This window comes from Muscardinus avellanarius (assembly GCF_963383645.1).
Source record: "Muscardinus avellanarius genome assembly, chromosome: 2".
In the NCBI taxonomy this organism is placed as follows: Eukaryota; Metazoa; Chordata; class Mammalia; order Rodentia; family Gliridae; genus Muscardinus; species Muscardinus avellanarius.
Genome location: NC_137787.1, coordinates 134,131,137 through 134,149,080, shown reverse-complemented (window position 1 = coordinate 134,149,080; position 17,944 = coordinate 134,131,137). Strand labels below are relative to the sequence as shown.

Genomic DNA, 17,944 nt, shown 5'->3' with positions numbered 1-17,944 from the left:
AGCATGTGCCGCCATACCTGGCTTCAATTTTTATCTTATACCAATTCTGCTTTTGTATTTTGTAATTAAATTTTATTTTATTTTATGTTAGGTATTTTATTATTTTATTTTATTTTATTTTATTTTCAGGATCTTGCTAGAATGGCCTTAAACTTGCCATCCTGCCTCAGCCTCTTAGGTGGCTGGCATTACAGGCATGTGCTGCTGTACCCAACTGGTATTACACTTTATAAGACATATCAATAACTAGATGACTGGAAATATTTTCATTAATTATATCTAATATATGTTGGCTTGATATTTTATTACACAGTGCTTATATTTTTTCTTCTACTACTTAGCTCATTTTCATATTTTTACTGTTTAGACTAAGGATACTTCAAATGAAGAAATTAATCTGAGTCACATTGTACCCTGTGAACCAGTTTCAGAAGAAAAAGCAAAAGAATTACCTGAATGGAGTGAGAAAGTGGCTCAAAATATTTTGTCAGGTATTATAATAATGTTAGTTTTCACCCCATTAGTATGAAACCTTTGAATACCAATAAAGAGAATGTTTATAAGGGAATGCTTGGATAATATTTTGTATTTTGGTCTTAAATTAGACATTTAGAAATACTTAAAAGAAAAATAGAAGGAAGTAATGTCTTAGTACATCATACATTGCCATCTAAGTATAAATTCTTCTGGCATATCATTATCTGTTTTACTCTTGGGAAAATTTGTAATGAAAAGCTTTAGGAATCCTCATATTCTCAAATAGCTCTGAACATGAAACTTCTTTTCTTTTTGAAAATTTTCCTTTCCCGCTACTGCTGTGGTATGAATGTTTATGTTCTCCACCATCTTCTCAAATCTATATGTTGAAATCTCAATCCCTAAAGTGATAGTATTAGCAGGTGAGGGCTTTGGGAGGTTATTCATGAAGGGAAGTCTTCATAAATTAGGTTAGTCCTGCCAGGTGTGATGGTGCACACTTGTAATCCCAGCATTTGGGAGGCTGAGAATGGAAGATTGCGGTTTGTGGACATCCTCAGCTACTTAGGCCCTCTGCAATTTAGTGAGACCCTGTTTCAAAATAAAGAATAAAAAATAAATTAGTCCTTTATAAAAGAGGCCTCAAGAGAGGTGTCTTGTCTTATCCACTATTCAAAGGCATATCTTATAGGTACCAGTCAGTGAACTAGTCTATAGGGGCCAAATCTGCTGACACCTTAGTTTAGACTTTCCAGCCTTCAGAGTCCTGAGAAACAAACTTCTGTTGTTCTTAGCTACAGTTTATGATATTATAGGAGCACAACAGTCTTAGACACCTTTCAAATGAATAAAAATTTCCACCTTTAAAAGTACATTAGTCAGCTGTTACTTAAAATACCTAAGGCAGTTATCTTCATAAAGATAAAAGGTTTATTTACCTCACAGTTCTCTTTGTTCCAGTTGAGGATTGGTTGGCCCCATTGCTTTGGGGCTTTGACAAAATGCCACATGGCATAAGAGTAGGGAAGACACAGGGAATGCATGATGGAGCAGACTGCTCACATGAGCCTGGAAGCATGAAAAGAGGAAGAAACTGGGTCCCACAATCCCCTGTGAGGGCAGAGCCTATTGACCTAAGGAACTCCTGTCAGTCCTCACCTCCTAGCACAGGACCTCCCAGTTAGTGCTACCCTGAGGACCATGCCTTTAACACATAGACCTTTGGGGAGCACTGTACATATTTGAATCATAACAGGAAGCAAAACAGCTCTTCCTTAAGTACTTAACAATGCGGACATGAGGATATCTGAGGGTTCAAGCCAAGCTATTTGAGAAGTAGGTTCTCCTATTCAGTTAGAAAGGTCTTCAGATCAATTATTTTGAAGTGGGAATGATCATTACTAACCTATATCTTTCTACTTTAATTGGTATTTCACTTAGCTTTTCAGTGTAGCATCTCTCTAATACCTTTTAATACTGCCAGTTATTTTTAGAAGGCAAATTCAAGGCCAAATAAATAAGGTTTTACCTATTATTTAAATGATTATCAATTCAGGATCCTATCTCTATATTAAAGCAGATGAAATCTTTAATATAACCCACAAGCTATAACAGTAAATGAGGAACTAATAAAATGTTTTTCCAATTGCCAAAGAACTATGTTTGATTCAAGAAGAAAAGATAAAGCCATCCTTTTAAATATAAATATAATTGAGGTAGTTTAACATTGAATCTTGAAGGGATTTTTTTTTCAAGGAAATTGCAAAGAAAATCCTATGGACTCTTATTACCCTGCTGCTATTTACAGACACTATTAGAAGGTCAATATATCTAACTACATTCACAATTTTTTTTTTTTCTGTACTGGGGATGGAACCCAGAGACATTGTATCTGTGAGCTATACCCCTAGCCCTATTTTTTAGTCTTTTTATTTATTTACTTATTTTATTTATTTATTTATTTATTTATTTATTTATTTATTTATTTATTTATTTTCATAGTACTGGGGTTGAAACCTAGGGGCATTCTACCTCCGAGCTATACTCCCAGCCTTATTTTTTGTTCTTTATTTTGAAACAGAGCCTCACTGAGTTGCAAAGGGCCTCAGTAAGTAGCTGAGGCTGTCCATGAACCACGATCCTCCTATCTCAGCCTCCCAAATGCTGGGATTACGAGTGTGCACCACCACACCTGGCTAAATCTTTTTATTCTTGAAACAGGGTCTTACTGAGTTGAGAAGGGCCTGGCTAAGTAGCTGAGGCTGTCCGCAAACTGTGATCCTCCAGTTTCCACTGAGGGATTATAATCCTGAATGCTAGGATTACAAACATGCACCACCATGCCCGGCCAACATTCACAATTTGTTTTCACCAAACTTTTTTTTTTACTGCTATAAGTGCTCCATTTATTATTTCTGTGTAACAAACCATTCCAGAATTAAAGGCATAAAACAACATTTGCTTCTGCTTAGGAATGGGCCAGCTATTCAGAAAGGTCACAGCAGGGATGGCTTGTGTCTGCTTCATAAAATAAAAGGGCCTCAGCTGGGAAGATTCACAGGCAGGCTAGTGATTCTACAGTGGAATCTAGAGTCAACTGAAAGCTCCACTCATACCTTTTGCCTCTGGGTTGGAAGAGCTCAAAGTTTGGGACTGCCAGAGTGACTTCACAGAGCCTCCTGTGGTTTGACTTCCTTACAGCATGGCAGCCTTTAGGCTAGTATGATTTCCATGGTGATTCAGGACTTTAAGTATAAATTATCAAATAGAAACTGTTTTACTTTTTCTGACATATACTTTGAAGTTTCCAGCATTGCTTGGTTATAAAGAAGTAACATACTTGTGTAGATTCAGGGGGATGTAATATATGACATAGCCCATTTCTCAGTGGGAAGAATGTCAAGGTCTCATTGAAAGAAGAACATTGGAATAGGAGATGACATTTTTGGCCATTTTGAAAAAACACCACCTATCACAAAGTCTTATAGCCCTCCTACATCCCACACAGCAATTCTACTGGGATAAGTAGAGCATCCTTAAAGCTAGTTGATCCTGAGAAAAAGTTTCTATAGAACTTTTTAAATGTGCTTTTATTAGTACATTTATTGATCTCACATCATAGTGCAAATCACTTTCACAGTGATATACATGCACATGGCACTTGGTACCCCCCCCCCCGCCTCCCTATTTCCTTCCTTCCCAATACAGAGTACCAATATTGATATGTATCACATGTATACACATAGTCGATGGTAATATTTCCAATAACAAACCGCAGTATTCCTCCTCCCCTACCTTTAGATCTCCTCCCTGGCTTTACTGAGGTTTCTCCCCCATTATATGGAGTCCCTCTTGTATCCTAGTTACTCCCTATCCACATACTACTGAACAGTTATGACCCTTTACTTTCTGTGATTGGCTAATCTCACTTAACATAATGTTCTTCAGATCCTTCCATCTTATTGCAGATGACATAATTTTGTTCTTTTTTATTGATGAGTAGAATTCCATTGTGTGTATTTCCCATAATTTTGTAATCCATTCTTCTGTTGATGGACACCTGAGTTGGTTCCATAATTTGGCTATTGAATTGTGCTATTATGAATATGGATATGTGAATCTAAAGAGAAAACCTAATGGAAGGGGAGAAGATCTCTACCAGCTCTACTTCTAATACAGGACTAATATCCAGAATATTCAAAGAACTTAAAAGACTTTATACTAGACAAGCCAATCAAGAAATGGACAACTGAATTGAACAGACACTTCACAAAAAAAGAGATACAAATGGCCAATAGATACATGAAAAAAAATATTCAACATCATTAGCAATCAGGGAGATGCAAATCAAAACTATACTGAGGTTCCATCTAACCTCAATTAGAATAACAATCATTCCCCTTTTTTTTTGGTGGTACTGGGGTTCCTGGAAACCCTTCTACCTCCAGGCTACACTCCCAGACACCTATTTTTTATATTTTTATTTAGAAACAGGCTCTCTTAAGCCAGCAAGGCTGGCTTCGAACCTGCGTGATCCTCCTGCCTCCGCCTCCCAAGCACGGGGATTACAAGCACCACTACGCCCAGCTTAGATTAACAATCTTAATGAAGTCAACTAACAATAAATGTTGGCAAGGATGTGGGGAAATCTTCTGTATTGTTGGTGGGATTCAGATTAGTTCAGCCACTATGGAGATTAGTGTGGAGATTACTTAGAAAACTGGGAATGGATCCACCATAGGATCCAGATATACCACTCCTGGGTATCTTTCCAAAGGGGTTGAAATCAGAGGTCCAGAGAGTTTTTAAAACTCAGTAATGCCTTGTTTAAAATGAGCAAAAATTATTCTAGTACTTAAGTATCATTTGCTATTTTAGACCAATAACTTTTCCTTTTCATCCTATATCCTCAGAGCAGAAGTTCTAATAATATCTGTCATAATTGGTTTTAAGAAGACCAGTTAACTACCTGTTTGGAGTCTGTGTCTTTTCATGTGTTTTTTTTTTAATAGGTAGAATGAATAACTAGTTCACCAAATACTTAAGGTACACATATAAAACAACAGGGCAGAAAATATTAAAGATTTATTCTAAGGAAATTGATCATTCGGGAGTCTGTTCCTACCTGGCTCATACAGGCTCTATACAAAAATGAGTAACCAGTTATCTAAATTGAACTCTTTCATGGTAGCCTATAACTGGTTTCTGTTCACTATCAAAGGATGTGTAAAAATCAGTAGAAGCTAATCTTATGTTATATGAATGTAAAAAGTGAAAAAAGTTGAGTAACTGTGCTTGAAATTTACCTGTGTAGAATATTGGCTTGAGAAGTCTAGACTTCTAGAAAGCAACTGCACTACATTTTCAGTAGAGTCCATGAAGCTAATTTGGGAGGAAGTAGATGGTTGGCAACAATAGTTCAATTTGAGCCCACCATTGCAGCAGTCTGCCTTAAACAATTTTGAAAAACAGTGTTCTTGAGATGCTATATTTAGATTGTTGTTTTTAATGAATTGATAAAAGGAGGAGAATCAGAAGCTTTAAATGTTCTTAAGGTAACAAAAGATCATCAAGGGCATTTGAATGAACCTCTATCCCCTTATCTTTTTTTTTTTTTTTTTTTTTTTTTTTTTGGTGGTACTGGGGTTCGTGGAAACCCTTCTACTTCCGGGCTACACTCCCAGACCTATTTTATATTTTTTATTTGGAAACAGGGTCTCCTAAGCCAGCACGGCTGGCTTCAAACCTGCACGATCCTCCTGTCTCTGCCTCCCAAGCGTGGGGATTACAAGCTGTGCCACCACGCCCAGCGTATCCCCTTATCTTAATTTGTAACTATGGGTGGACTCTGGGACTCTACATACATAAACAGTTGGTATAGAGTGCAGGAATATGGTCACTTTCTGCCTACTCATTTCAGTTAGTATATCATCCTAGGGCTGGTAGTAAGCAGAAGAGAGCCAGCTATATGCACTCATAAATTCTCTAAATTAGGTATATTTCATTACTGTACTGTGCCTGTAGGCTCTTATGAGAAATTTTTATTTTTGGTTAATTCAATTTGTTCAAGAGTAGCCACAAAGAAACCCTTCTGTTCTTAAGTATATATATATATATATATATATATATATATATAATTTTTCCCCCCCCTCAGTGGTACTGGGGATGGAACCCTTCTTGAACTACACTCCCAGTACACTCCCAGACCTATTTTATCTTTTATTTGGAAACAGGGTCTCTTAAGCCAGCAAGGCTGGCTTCGAACCTGTGCTATCCTCCTGTCTCCGCCTCTCAAGCGCAGGGATCACAAGCGTTAGCCACCATGCCCGGCCTTAAGTAGATTCTTTAATGAACCCTCTTGGACAGTTTTCTGGCCAATACACAAGGATTTATTGTAATATAGGGTATATAGAATAAACAAACATCATCAAAGAGTAATCCTATATCCAAGCAACTTTGATAGAATATAGGATAACTTAAGTGCTGAGTCATTTCTCAATTTTGAAAGGGCCATACAAATAGGGTAAGAAAAGATACATGTGTTATAATGGGGAATTCAGTGGTTGCCATGTTGTGGTAGCTAGTACATACTTTTTTTCTGCCACTGTCCCCGTTCTGATAGCCAGCTCTAGAATATCAAAGCTAAATTTAAAAATTAATGTTTTAAAACAAATTTCTTATGATAAAATTATTAAAACTTTAGTAAAAAAAAAAAATTAGGCTTGTATCAGCATAGAATTCAACTATACTTTTACCAGGAGAGAAAGCTGTTGTTTGGTGTTTCTTTTTTTATTAAGTATAAAGGTGGGTAGGTTTTATTTAGTTTAGTAAATGTGAAATATAGTGGTTGGGTTTGAGTTACATTATTCTGAGTTACCTGCCTAACTCTCATTTATTCAGCGAACATTTGTTGTCTGCCATGTGTCAGCATTCCTGAGTGCATAAAATGCAAATATGAATAGAACCAGTCTGTATCTGGCACTACACATAGCAATCAAACGTTCTAAATAGCTACCAATGAAATATTATATTTCTGTATCTTTTGTTACAGCGCCTACAGTTTTAACATATTTACCAGTATTATGTTATTACATGTTAATGCCATATTATTTGCATCTGGTATTTCTTTTTGTTAGTCCCATGACTTTTACTTTATCTCATTTCCATTTTTTTTCAGTCATCAGTGGACACTATTCCTTTTGTTTCCTACAGAGTTTTATTGTAGGAGTATAATCTTAATTTAATTGTCATTTTATTTCTCAGTTTTCCTGTAGTAGTTTCTGAATATTGAACTGCTTTTATTTTTGTTGATGTTAACTAAAGTGTTAAAGGTATAAATGGTTCTAATAGTTTGCAATTTAAAATCGTTCTTTAAATAGGTGCTTCCTGGGTGAGTTGGGGTTTAGTCAAAGGTGCTGAATTTACTGGCAAAGCAATCCAGAAAGGTGCTTCTAAACTCAGAGAACGGATTCAACCCGAAGAAAAACCAGTGGAAGTTAGTCCAGCTGTCACCAAAGGTCTTTACATAGCGAAGCAAGCTACAGGAGGAGCAGCGAAAGTCAGTCAATTCCTGGGTAAAGTACCTTCATAGGACTCTGCTGCTTTTCAGTTAAACTGAAAATAATCTTTTAACATGGTTCATTTAGATGGTTTAATCTCAAAGAGTTAGGAGAAAAAAAGCAGTTTCACATTGCTCCTCATAAGCAGGACCTGTGGATAAACAACATCAGCCTATTCAGGCTTTAGAATTTCAGGCACACCTGATTCAGAATTGCCATTGTTATAAGATCCCTACATGACTTTTAAAAATAATATTAAAGTTTGAGAAACTGGTTAAAAGATTGTTTTGATATGTAAGAGAGTTATGTATACCTTTGAAAGGAGATCTGAATGTATTAATTATCCTTTGAGTCCATCTAAGGGATGTAACACATTCTTTAGACTACTTGACTTCATAGTAGTTGAGGATCAAAAGAGAAGGATATATTTTTTGAGAGAAGTTTCTGGTGCTAGTTTTCCCAAGCAATAGGTTTCGTACTTTGTCCTTTGGGAATCATACCTCCAAAAATGGATTTTTTTAAATGGTTAGATAGAGTCTTAATGAATTACCTTTAAATTTAGTGAGATTATCTTCTTTGGCATTTAGTATTCTTTGATTCATATTTTGGGTTGTTTGTTTTTATATATTTAATGTCTTACGTCACTGGAATTTTTTATTTATTTATTTATTTATTTATTTATTTATTTATTTATTTATTTATTTATTTTGCTAGACGAAAAAATGCCAGAAAACATTAAAGGTGCACCTACCTGTTTTTTATTGCAGCAGTCAGATAGGTGTGTTTTTTTTTTTTAGCATAAGTGCCAAGAACAGATATCCAATAAGCAAGATTATCAATAGACTCTGCAAACACAATTTTAAGCCTAATGATAATATTTCTTTAACAAATATCTAGCCTTCCCAACCTTATGTAGAAATGGCAACATTATACTATGAAGCAATTTTAGATGCTTACCTAAGAATTTTTCTAAATAAGAGTGGTAAAATCAAGAGAGAAATGATCTAAGTCTTTACTTTTTTATGGTTATATTAGTTGATGGAGTTTGCACTGTAGCAAACTGTGTTGGAAAAGAACTAGCTCCACATGTCAAGAAACATGGAAGCAAACTTGTTCCAGAATCTCTTAAAAGAGACAAAGATGGGAAATCTACTCTGGATGGTGCAATGGTTGTTGCAGCAAGTAGTGTTCAAGGTAATAAAAGGGCCCAGAAATTTATTTTATTTGTTTATTTCTTTTTGTGGTGCTAGTGATAGAACATGGGCTTTATGTATACTAAGCAAATGCTCTACCCCTGACTGAGCTATACCTCCAGCCTTTAGAATATGAACTATTAAGCTCTATTTGCTTTAAGTTATATTTACTTACTTTAAATGTGTTTTCAGGATTCTCAACTGTCTGGCAGGGATTAGAATGTGCTGCTAAATGCATTGTTAACAATGTTTCAGCAGAAACTGTACAGACTGTTAGATACAAGTAAGTTAAACTTTATCATTTTAATGACTAAATCTCTTTTACCATTTGTTAAAATCTATGATGGTTAAGATGATTATGTACTTAGTTTCAACATAGCACATTTTTTCACTCACTATATTTCTCAGAGGAATAATATTTTTAGTATAATAGAATTCCTGTACCTTTGCTTTGTTATCGATTGTTATAAATGTTGGTCATTAATACAAAGAACAGGTTTTTTTTAAAGCCTTCAATTTTTGTATTAACTACATGTTTTTGATTCTGATGTTGGTCTGAAAAAAAAAACTTGACTAAACTATAGTATCCCTTATTAGCTCAGTGTATATACCAAGACTGTTGAAATTATCACACATATTGGTTCTAGTTACTACTGTCCATTTGTTTTGGAATGTACCGATGGCATGTCTTCTGTTTCATTTACTAAAAAATGGACACAGAAATGATTTGCACAAGCTTATCTGATAAGTGGTGTTACAGTTTCTTTTTAATTTGCCTTTGAGGTCTTTCTCTGGAAAGTGACTATAAACTGAGTCCTGTCCTGATGGGGCTCCAAAAAAGATGGTTGTGTTTACAATGCAGACAGTCCAATCTCTAAGTCCAGCCTTCAACAAGAAACTTACTTATAAGCCTCTCACAGGAAACTTGCTTATACTGGCAGATACCTTTGTGACTCTTGTCAGACCTGTCTCCAGTTAATTCCTACTGAAGTGGTCACTCTCTAGGAGACCCTGACTGGAAGGAGAGTTCGATTTAGGGGTGTTGATCAAGTGAGACATAGAAAGAGGCAGTATAACAAAACACAGGAAATTATATAAGCACCATATTATAGATCTCCTAAAAAAAGGGGGGGTACCTACAAGAACTGACAGGATGTCTAGAAACAGTACTGAGGAAAGATAGGAGAGAGATAGTGGAGATTTGTACAAAAAAGGAGCAGTGAGAGAGAGAGGGACCTGTGGTACTGTGGTTTAAGGGCCATGGTGTTAACCTGTGACTTTCCAGTAGAGTTGTAGACTCTGTAGACAGTTGTGGCCACTGTAAAGAAAACGTGAAGGAGAATTAACTCACATGACTCTGGCATTGACCATTGTTTTCTTGTGGTCAGTAGCTATGAGATGTGTCGGATTTTTGAGCCAATGAGATGAGAAACAAGTAGGCTATTTCACAAATACAGGGAGGAGAAGTTTTAACTAGGTCATTGGGTTTCAGATAACCTTCATCAGGCCTAAATATGGATGCCACAGCAGGAACTATATTAAATAGATTTACGTCTGGGCATGGTAGTGCACAACTATAATCCCAATACTTGGGAGGCTGATACTGGGATCTCAGATTCAAGGGCAGCCTCAGCAACTTAGTAAGACCCTGAACAATTTAGTGAGACCCTATTTCAAAATTTAAAATATACTTTGGAGGCAGAAGGATCACAGGTTTGAGGTCAGCCAAGGCTTACCTAAGCCTTACTTAGCAAAGTTCTCAGCAACTTAGATCACTGTTTCAAAACAAAAATAGGGCTGAGGATATATTTCAGATGTAGAATGCCACTGGGTTCAATCCCCAGTACCAAACACACCCAAAAAGATTAAAATTTGCTGGGCGTGTGGCACATGCTTGTAATCACAGTACTTGGGAGGTTGAAACAGGAAGATCCAGGTTTGTAGCCAGTCTCAGCTACTTAATAAGGCACTCTGCAACTTAGTGAGACCCTATTTCAAAAAATAAAGAATAAAGCCGGGCGTGGCACGCTTGTAATCCCAGCATTTGGGAGACTGAGACTGGAGGATCGCGGTTGGTGGACAGCCTCAGCTACTTAGTGAGGGCCTCTGCAACTCAGCAAGACCCAGTTTCAAAATAAAGAATAAAAAATAGGGCAGGGGGTATAGCTCAGAGGTTGAATGCCTCTGGGTTCCATCCCCAGACCGGCAAAAAATAAAGAAAGAAAGAAAAGAAAAGAAAGAATAAGGGCCGGGCGTGGTGGCGCCCTCTTATAATCCCCGCGCTTGGGAGGCGGAGACAGGAGGATTGCGCAGGTTCGAAGCCAGCCGCGCTGGCATAAGAGACCTTGTTTCAAAAATATAAAATAGGTCTGGGAGTGTAGCCCAGAGGTAGAAGGGCTTCCAGGAACTCCAGTACCACCAAAAACAAAAACAAAAACAAAACAAAAAAAACCCAGAAAGAATAAAATATCAGGCTGGGGGTGTAGCACGAAAGTAGAATGCTCCTAGGTTCTATCTCCCGCACCAGGAAAAAAAAAAAAAAAAAAAAAGATTAAAACCCTACTAAATTATAGAGCTGGGATATAAACCAGTGTCTGTCATCAGGACCTGTGCAGAGAATAGTGCTGGGGCACCACTGCCCTTGGTGAGTGAGCTGTGCAGGTTTAGTACTCTACAATTAATTTCTAGCACTACCTAACATGTTTTTAGACTCCCTTTGGCTTAGAAAATATTAAACTTAATTTCCACTCTAAAGTGGTTTGATCTGCTCAGTCTGGGGTGTGCATACCTTTGAATCACGAAAAAAATAGGTCACATTATCTGTCAGTTTTACCAAAAGAGCTGAAAAATAAAACAATGAATTTCTTTTGATGAAAGTATAAAACCTCAAGTCTTCCAGTTAGTTCATCTCTTTCTACCTGCAGCATTGACCTCTAACCAGTGTTTATTAGTTTTTTTATGCCTACAGTTAATTTTGATAGATCAATCAGATATTATTATTATTAATTATTATTATTTTGGTGGTACTGGGGTTCCTGGAAACCCTTCTACCTCCGGGCTACACCCTCAGACACTTATTTTTAATATTTTTTTATTTGGAAACAGGGTCTCTTAAGCCTCGGGGGATCCTCCTGTCTCCGCCTCCCAAGCGCGGGGATTACAAGCCAGTGCCACCACGCCTGGCGATCGATCAGATTTAGAAAAATATTTCTTTTGTAACAAAAGCAAGATCAAGTCAGAAGGGCCTTGTAGGCCAGAAGTGAGTTATATTTAGATTACCATTACATTTGTTAACACAGATAGTTAGGAAGTCATACTACAAAGTGGAAGCTCTTGTGTTTGTACCAGTTTGAGATTCACATAACTAGAAAATACTGAGTTTTGGTGTAGGTTTTGTACTTCTGATCCTTATTGAGGAGAAAGTAATATGTTAAGCAGGATATGTTAACAGCGGTTCTATGATCATTTATAATGATATATATTGGTATATTTTTTTATCCTTCAAATATATATGGAGTGAAAAAGCAGGTAAGAGAATTTAGTTAAGTAGCTTTGTATTTGTAATGGCAAGGATAGTTCAGTCTTGGCAGTAATATAGTTTCTATTGGAATCTTGAAAAGATGGGAGAGGGAGTTGAGGAATAATGGATTTTGTCCCAAGTCGTCTTTTTTTTTTTTTTTTTAACCTATGGAGATAATCTGGCCAAGAAGAAGAAAACTTTTAAGAGAAGAAAAAAACTCATAATAACTTAGTGATAAAATTGGAAGAGCTAATTTTTGCTTAATTTATTCTCATTTATTGACATAAATTTATAGGTCTTCACATACTTATTTCCTTGTATTATATTATCAAAAAATAAGAGTGAGCATTTGTGGTGTTCTGCTCTAATCCAACTGATGGTAAAATGAAAATTTGTAATCTTATTGCCATTAATAAAGTATTACTCTCCCAAGTATTTGTTTTAAATCTGCCTAGGTTATATGCATTATGAATGCCTGGGAGAAAAACAAATGTATTACATAAACACCCTTATCTGATTTCTGGTGATAATCCACTTCAGAGGATTGGCTACCCTCTTAACATTTTTAGGGAAATGTACAGGAATTATTGACTATCAGTTAAATTAGTAATTTTGTCTAAAAGTAAAAGCTTCTAGACAAAATTATTACTTTTGTCTAAATGTAAAAGCCTGTAGGAACAGTGAAAAAACAATTAACTTTAAACCTGCTATAGTTAACTTCAATATAGTGCCTATTAAGTAATTCATCACTTCTTCATAACTTCTAGATTTCACCATTAAGCTCTTTTTTTGGGGGGATTAACTCTGAGCTACACTCCAGCCCTATTTTTTTATTCTTTATTTTTGAAAGAGGGTCTCACTGAGTTACAAAGGGCCTTGCTAAGTAGGTGAGGCTGTCTGAGAACTCTGATGCTCTGGTCTCAGCCTCCTAAATGCTGGGATTACAAGGGTGTGCCACCATGCCTGGCTCATTAAGCTCTTTTTTTATCTATTTTTTTAAATTGGTGCACTGTAGTAATACATTTGTTCTATCTTAAATTGTATAAAGGAGAATAATATAGTTCCAGTAAATTAGACTATATTTTCTCTTAGGAAGAGTTTATCAAATCAAAATATGTTTATGTGCAAAATAAACTTAATATTTTCCTGTAAGAAATTTGCTATTGGATGATTTAAAGTCTGATTAAAATGCCCCTTAATTTGCAAGTGATGAAGGATAATTCCAATGTCAGATGTCCTAATAACTTAAACTAGTTATATGTGACATCTCTTCAGGATTTACATAGAATAATTCTTCTCTTCCATAAGGTATCTATATAATATTTAAGTTCCACCAGTGTGCCTATTATTTGGTTGTTCTTATTTTTTGTGTAATCTGTTCCATTAACAATCTTATATATTATATGGTTTCCAGATCTTCATTCTTCTCATTTTCAATTTTCATTATTAGAGACAATTGAAGTTTATTAATGTTCTAAAAATATAGCATCCAAAATTGAATAAAATCCAGATCTGTGATAAACAGATCAAATATAGTGTGATTTGCTTCCCTTATTCATATTTGCCTCTGATAAAAATGGCACACAAGATAGTGTTTTTGGTAGCTGTTACTTTATTGATGCATATTAAACTTGGCACTTTTAAAAACAGTATTCTCAGTTAGCTTATCTTTTTGACTTACCAGAATATTTCTCAGGGTTGTCATCTTCGATATCCATCCATTACATCTTGGTCCTTTCTAAGTTTATTAATACTACTACTATTACTACTACTACTACTATTACCACCACCACTACTACTACTTTTTATCATTTTGGTGATCCTCTTCTCTTATGGATAATCTCATCTGTAATTGTTGATACAATTATGACCTATATATCAGCAACTGTCAAATCTATGTTTTCTGTTAACTTTTGTCATAATCTTTAGGCACAAGCATCTCAGTTACATAGCACTGCAGACTTTCTGCCACTGTTCATTTCTCACACAGCACAGTATTTCCTGGTTGATTCCTCTGTCTCCAGTCATACTCTTCAGTTCATGATGCAATTAGAGTTCAAGGGATCTTTCTAAAACACACATTTGATCATCTCATTCCTTTTCTTAACTTTTTTTTAATTACTTCTCACTGATTTCAGAATAAAATTTAAACTCCTTAGCTTCACCTACAAGGCTTTTCATAAACCAGCCACAGTGCATCTACCTTTGAATAAATTAATAAAAAGTTATCTAAACCTTGAATATTTCAGGTTAATATTTCTTTTTTTTTTTTTTTTTTTGGTGGTGGTAATGGGGTTCCTGGAAGCCCTTCTACTTCCGGGCTACACTCCCAGACCTATTTTTACATTTTTATTTGGAAACAGGGTCTCCTAAGCCAGCGCATGCAGCTGGCTTCGAACTTGCGTGATCCTCCTGTCTCTGCCTCCCAAGCGCAGGGATGACAAGCGTGTGCCACCACGCCCGGCTCAGGTTAATATTTCTGATAAAAGTTTTGAAAATTTTTGTGCTGAAATGTTGCTATAATTAGTAAAATTGAGAATGACTGATAATATTCTATCTTTGGAGTTATCACTGATCCCACTGAGAAATTTTCTGAAAAGTCTGAGTCACTTGTAAATTAAATACCATTCGTTTATTTAGAATATATTTCATATTCTTTTTTATTCTTTATGTGATAATGCTAGTAAAATCTAACTTAAGCTCTACTTAAAGTTAATGTATTGAAAAGTAGATTTAAAAATTAGTATATTCTTGCTAGAGATAGGCCTTATAATTTTTCTCTCAGTATAGTTTGAGTATGAATTTAAAAAAAGGACTGGGCAGTTAATTATCTAGGAAGAGAAGAACAGATACTGTTGAGGAAATTGGTTTTAGGTCATATTGAAAAACAGAAGAGATAGGTGAGGATATATTAAAATTAAAACATGAAAAGCCACTTAAAACATATGTGTAGAACTTTAGAATTTTCAGTTGTTTCACTTACACATCATTTTAGGAGATGAAGTTGAGATACCAAGAGGGAAAAACTTGACCTCATACAGTTATTTGCACAGCTGGTTTTAGAATCTAGTTTTCTGACTCCTGGTTTGGCACTTTCCCCCCAGATTAACAGAAATTGTTACAGTGGCATGGATGAACAAGCAAAAATCAACAGGGTGCCAAAATGACTAATTTTTAGTACATTATTAAGTACAGTATCTCTTAGAATTGGTTGAGTGCAGCAAGAGGTATCAAATGGTTTCAGTAGAAAAGGGAATGTTCCAAGTATCCAGAAGTGAAAGTTTCTCAATCTGGAGGATTTCTTATAGCAAAAACATGACCATGGCCACGTTCTTTTTTTTTTTTTTTTTTTTTTGTGGTACTGGGGATTGAATCCTGGGGCATCCTACCTCGGATCTATACCCCAGCCCTGTTTATTATTCTTTATTTTGAAACAGGGTCTCATTGAGTTGCAGAGGGCCTAAGTAGCTGAGGCTGGCTGTGAACCTTAAATCCTCCAGTCTCAGCCTCCCAAGTACTTAGATTACAAGTAAGCACCACCATGCCCAGCTTCATATTTTTGAGTTAATGGTGTCACTTCATTGTAGTCCACAGTCTTGAAGAGTTAGGATCGAAGCGAAAACCAGTAGTCACTGTTACTTTTACAGTGGTGAAACTGCTGTCACCCCTGTCTTCTTGTTTAGTCACAGCCATTTCCCCTGACAAAAATATTCTTCATGGGAGCTTGGTTGCCTGTGAGAAGGCCCCTGTATTCTGCCCCATCAGCAAATCCTGTGGAATGCTGGGGGTTGCAGAACAGCAGAGACTGCAGCAAGCAGTTACAGGAAGCTTTTTGTCACATGCCTGGTGAGAAAGCCCCTGGTAAAGAGCTAGTATGGACTCAGGGTTAGGCTGCAGAAGGTTTTGCCAATATAATTACTATAATTATTAACACTAGGAAAACGATAGAATGGAATCATCATTCAGGGCCAACCAGACAAGCCAGCAGGATTACAAACCACTATTCTAAGCCAGGCTAATAGTAGTAAGACTTACTAATTCAGAAGACAGATCCAGTGTTAATATAAAATTTCCAGAGATGGTTCACAAAGCACCTATGAAGTGTGGCCTTGGGGACTATATATATCCCTAGTCCCTTCCTCCCACTCTTTCTGCCTCCCAGCTTCCATAAGCTGAGCAGCTTTTCTCTTCCACACCTTGCTGCTGTAACATTTCTGCTTTGAGGACAGCAGACTGAACTGTGGGCTGAACCTCTGAAACAGTAAGCCAAGTAAACCTTTTCTTCTTTAAGTTGTTCTTGTCAGATATTTTGGTCAGAGGAACAACAACAACAACAACAACAACAACAAAAACTACAGTAATGTGGTTGGTGCGTTCAAGGAAAAGCAAGGCTGGTGAATGTTTAGTACTAGAGTAGGATACCAAGGAGAATGTAACAGAATTTTTTGCTGCTGAAAGATAAACTGAGATTCCCCTGGTTTAAAAAGCTTAACCAAAGCATAATTAACATGGAATGTAAAACCACTTATAATGGCTCTAAAAAGGGTAAGGGGGATAAAAATGACTAAGAACCTTTTTACAAATTACATTTCATTTTTATTCAACAGTCTTTGTCATAGTATTCTCAGCCAATGTTTTATTTTCAACATGGTTTTTACTACAAGGAGAAATATAGTTTTGTTGTAGTGTGATTTCATTCTCGACTATGTTTTAAAGGAATAAGTTGAAACTTGAGCTTCCTGTTAGCTTTTAGAGGTAATATAGTAATTATATAACTTATCTAATATTTATTTAGTACCAATTCATAAGAGCTCATATTTAAATTTTATTATACTTTCTCTTATCGTTTTTGTTTTTGTAAGATATGGGCATAATGCAGGAGAAGCTACACACCATGCAGTGGATTCTGCCATCAATGTCGGTGTGGCTGCCTATAATATCGACAACATTGGTATTAAAGCAATGGTGAAGAAAACTGCAAAACAAACAGGACAAACGCTCCTTGAAGAGTATCAGATAGTTGATCCTTCTCAGAAGGAAAATCCAGAAGGAACATCAAGTGCAAACGTGAGAAAAGAGAAGGATGAGCAGATGGAGGAAGTAAAGAAGAAAGAGGGAAAGAAGAAAGATAAATGATGGAATTGATAGAAATCACCAATACCAAAGCCTTATCAGATGGAGGGAATTTAAATAATTCCTCAGAGATTAACCAGTATTTTTAAAAGGTATTCATTCCTACAAAGTGACTGCCATACATTTTTATGGCATATATTCCACTTATAAGGAAAATAATCTGTATTCTTGCATCTGGCCTTTAGACATAAGCAGTTATATTTGCAGTAAGTTTATTTTTTCCCTAAATGTAGCTAAAATATTTTTGCAGTCAACTAAAGCTTATAATACATGTGCTATAAACCTCATTAAACATAATGTTAAACTATTTTTATACCTGTTGTCTTCTAGAAAGCAAAGTAGAAAATTATATATTTGCATAAAACCTTAGTTCTATTTATACTGGGAAGGAATGACTTAATGTCTCTTTTGCACTAATCGTGGCTCTTTTCAGAATGCTCATCAGAATTTTAAATGTGTTAGCTAAATAACAACTATAATCCTAAACTAAAACAATTCTTAGATACAATTTTTGAAGACTTCCAGAACAAGGATAAGAATGATTATAAAAAATAAGGTCTATA

At 35.8% G+C, this 17,944-nt stretch overlaps 1 protein-coding gene across 1 annotated transcript in view; it reads left to right on the top strand.

Moving 5' to 3' along the window:
* Positions 1-17,384, top strand: part of SPART (spartin) — a gene marked incomplete at both ends in the record, with an annotated part of 36,472 nt that extends 19,088 nt beyond the window's left edge. Inside the window, 5 exons of the mRNA XM_080689922.1 lie at positions 368-491; positions 7,356-7,550; positions 8,571-8,729; positions 8,921-9,011; positions 17,111-17,384. Of these exons, the coding sequence (XP_080546048.1) occupies positions 368-491; positions 7,356-7,550; positions 8,571-8,729; positions 8,921-9,011; positions 17,111-17,384 (843 nt within the window). The remainder of the gene's footprint in view (positions 1-367; positions 492-7,355; positions 7,551-8,570; positions 8,730-8,920; positions 9,012-17,110) is intronic.
* Between the last annotated feature and the right edge of the window lie 560 nt (positions 17,385-17,944).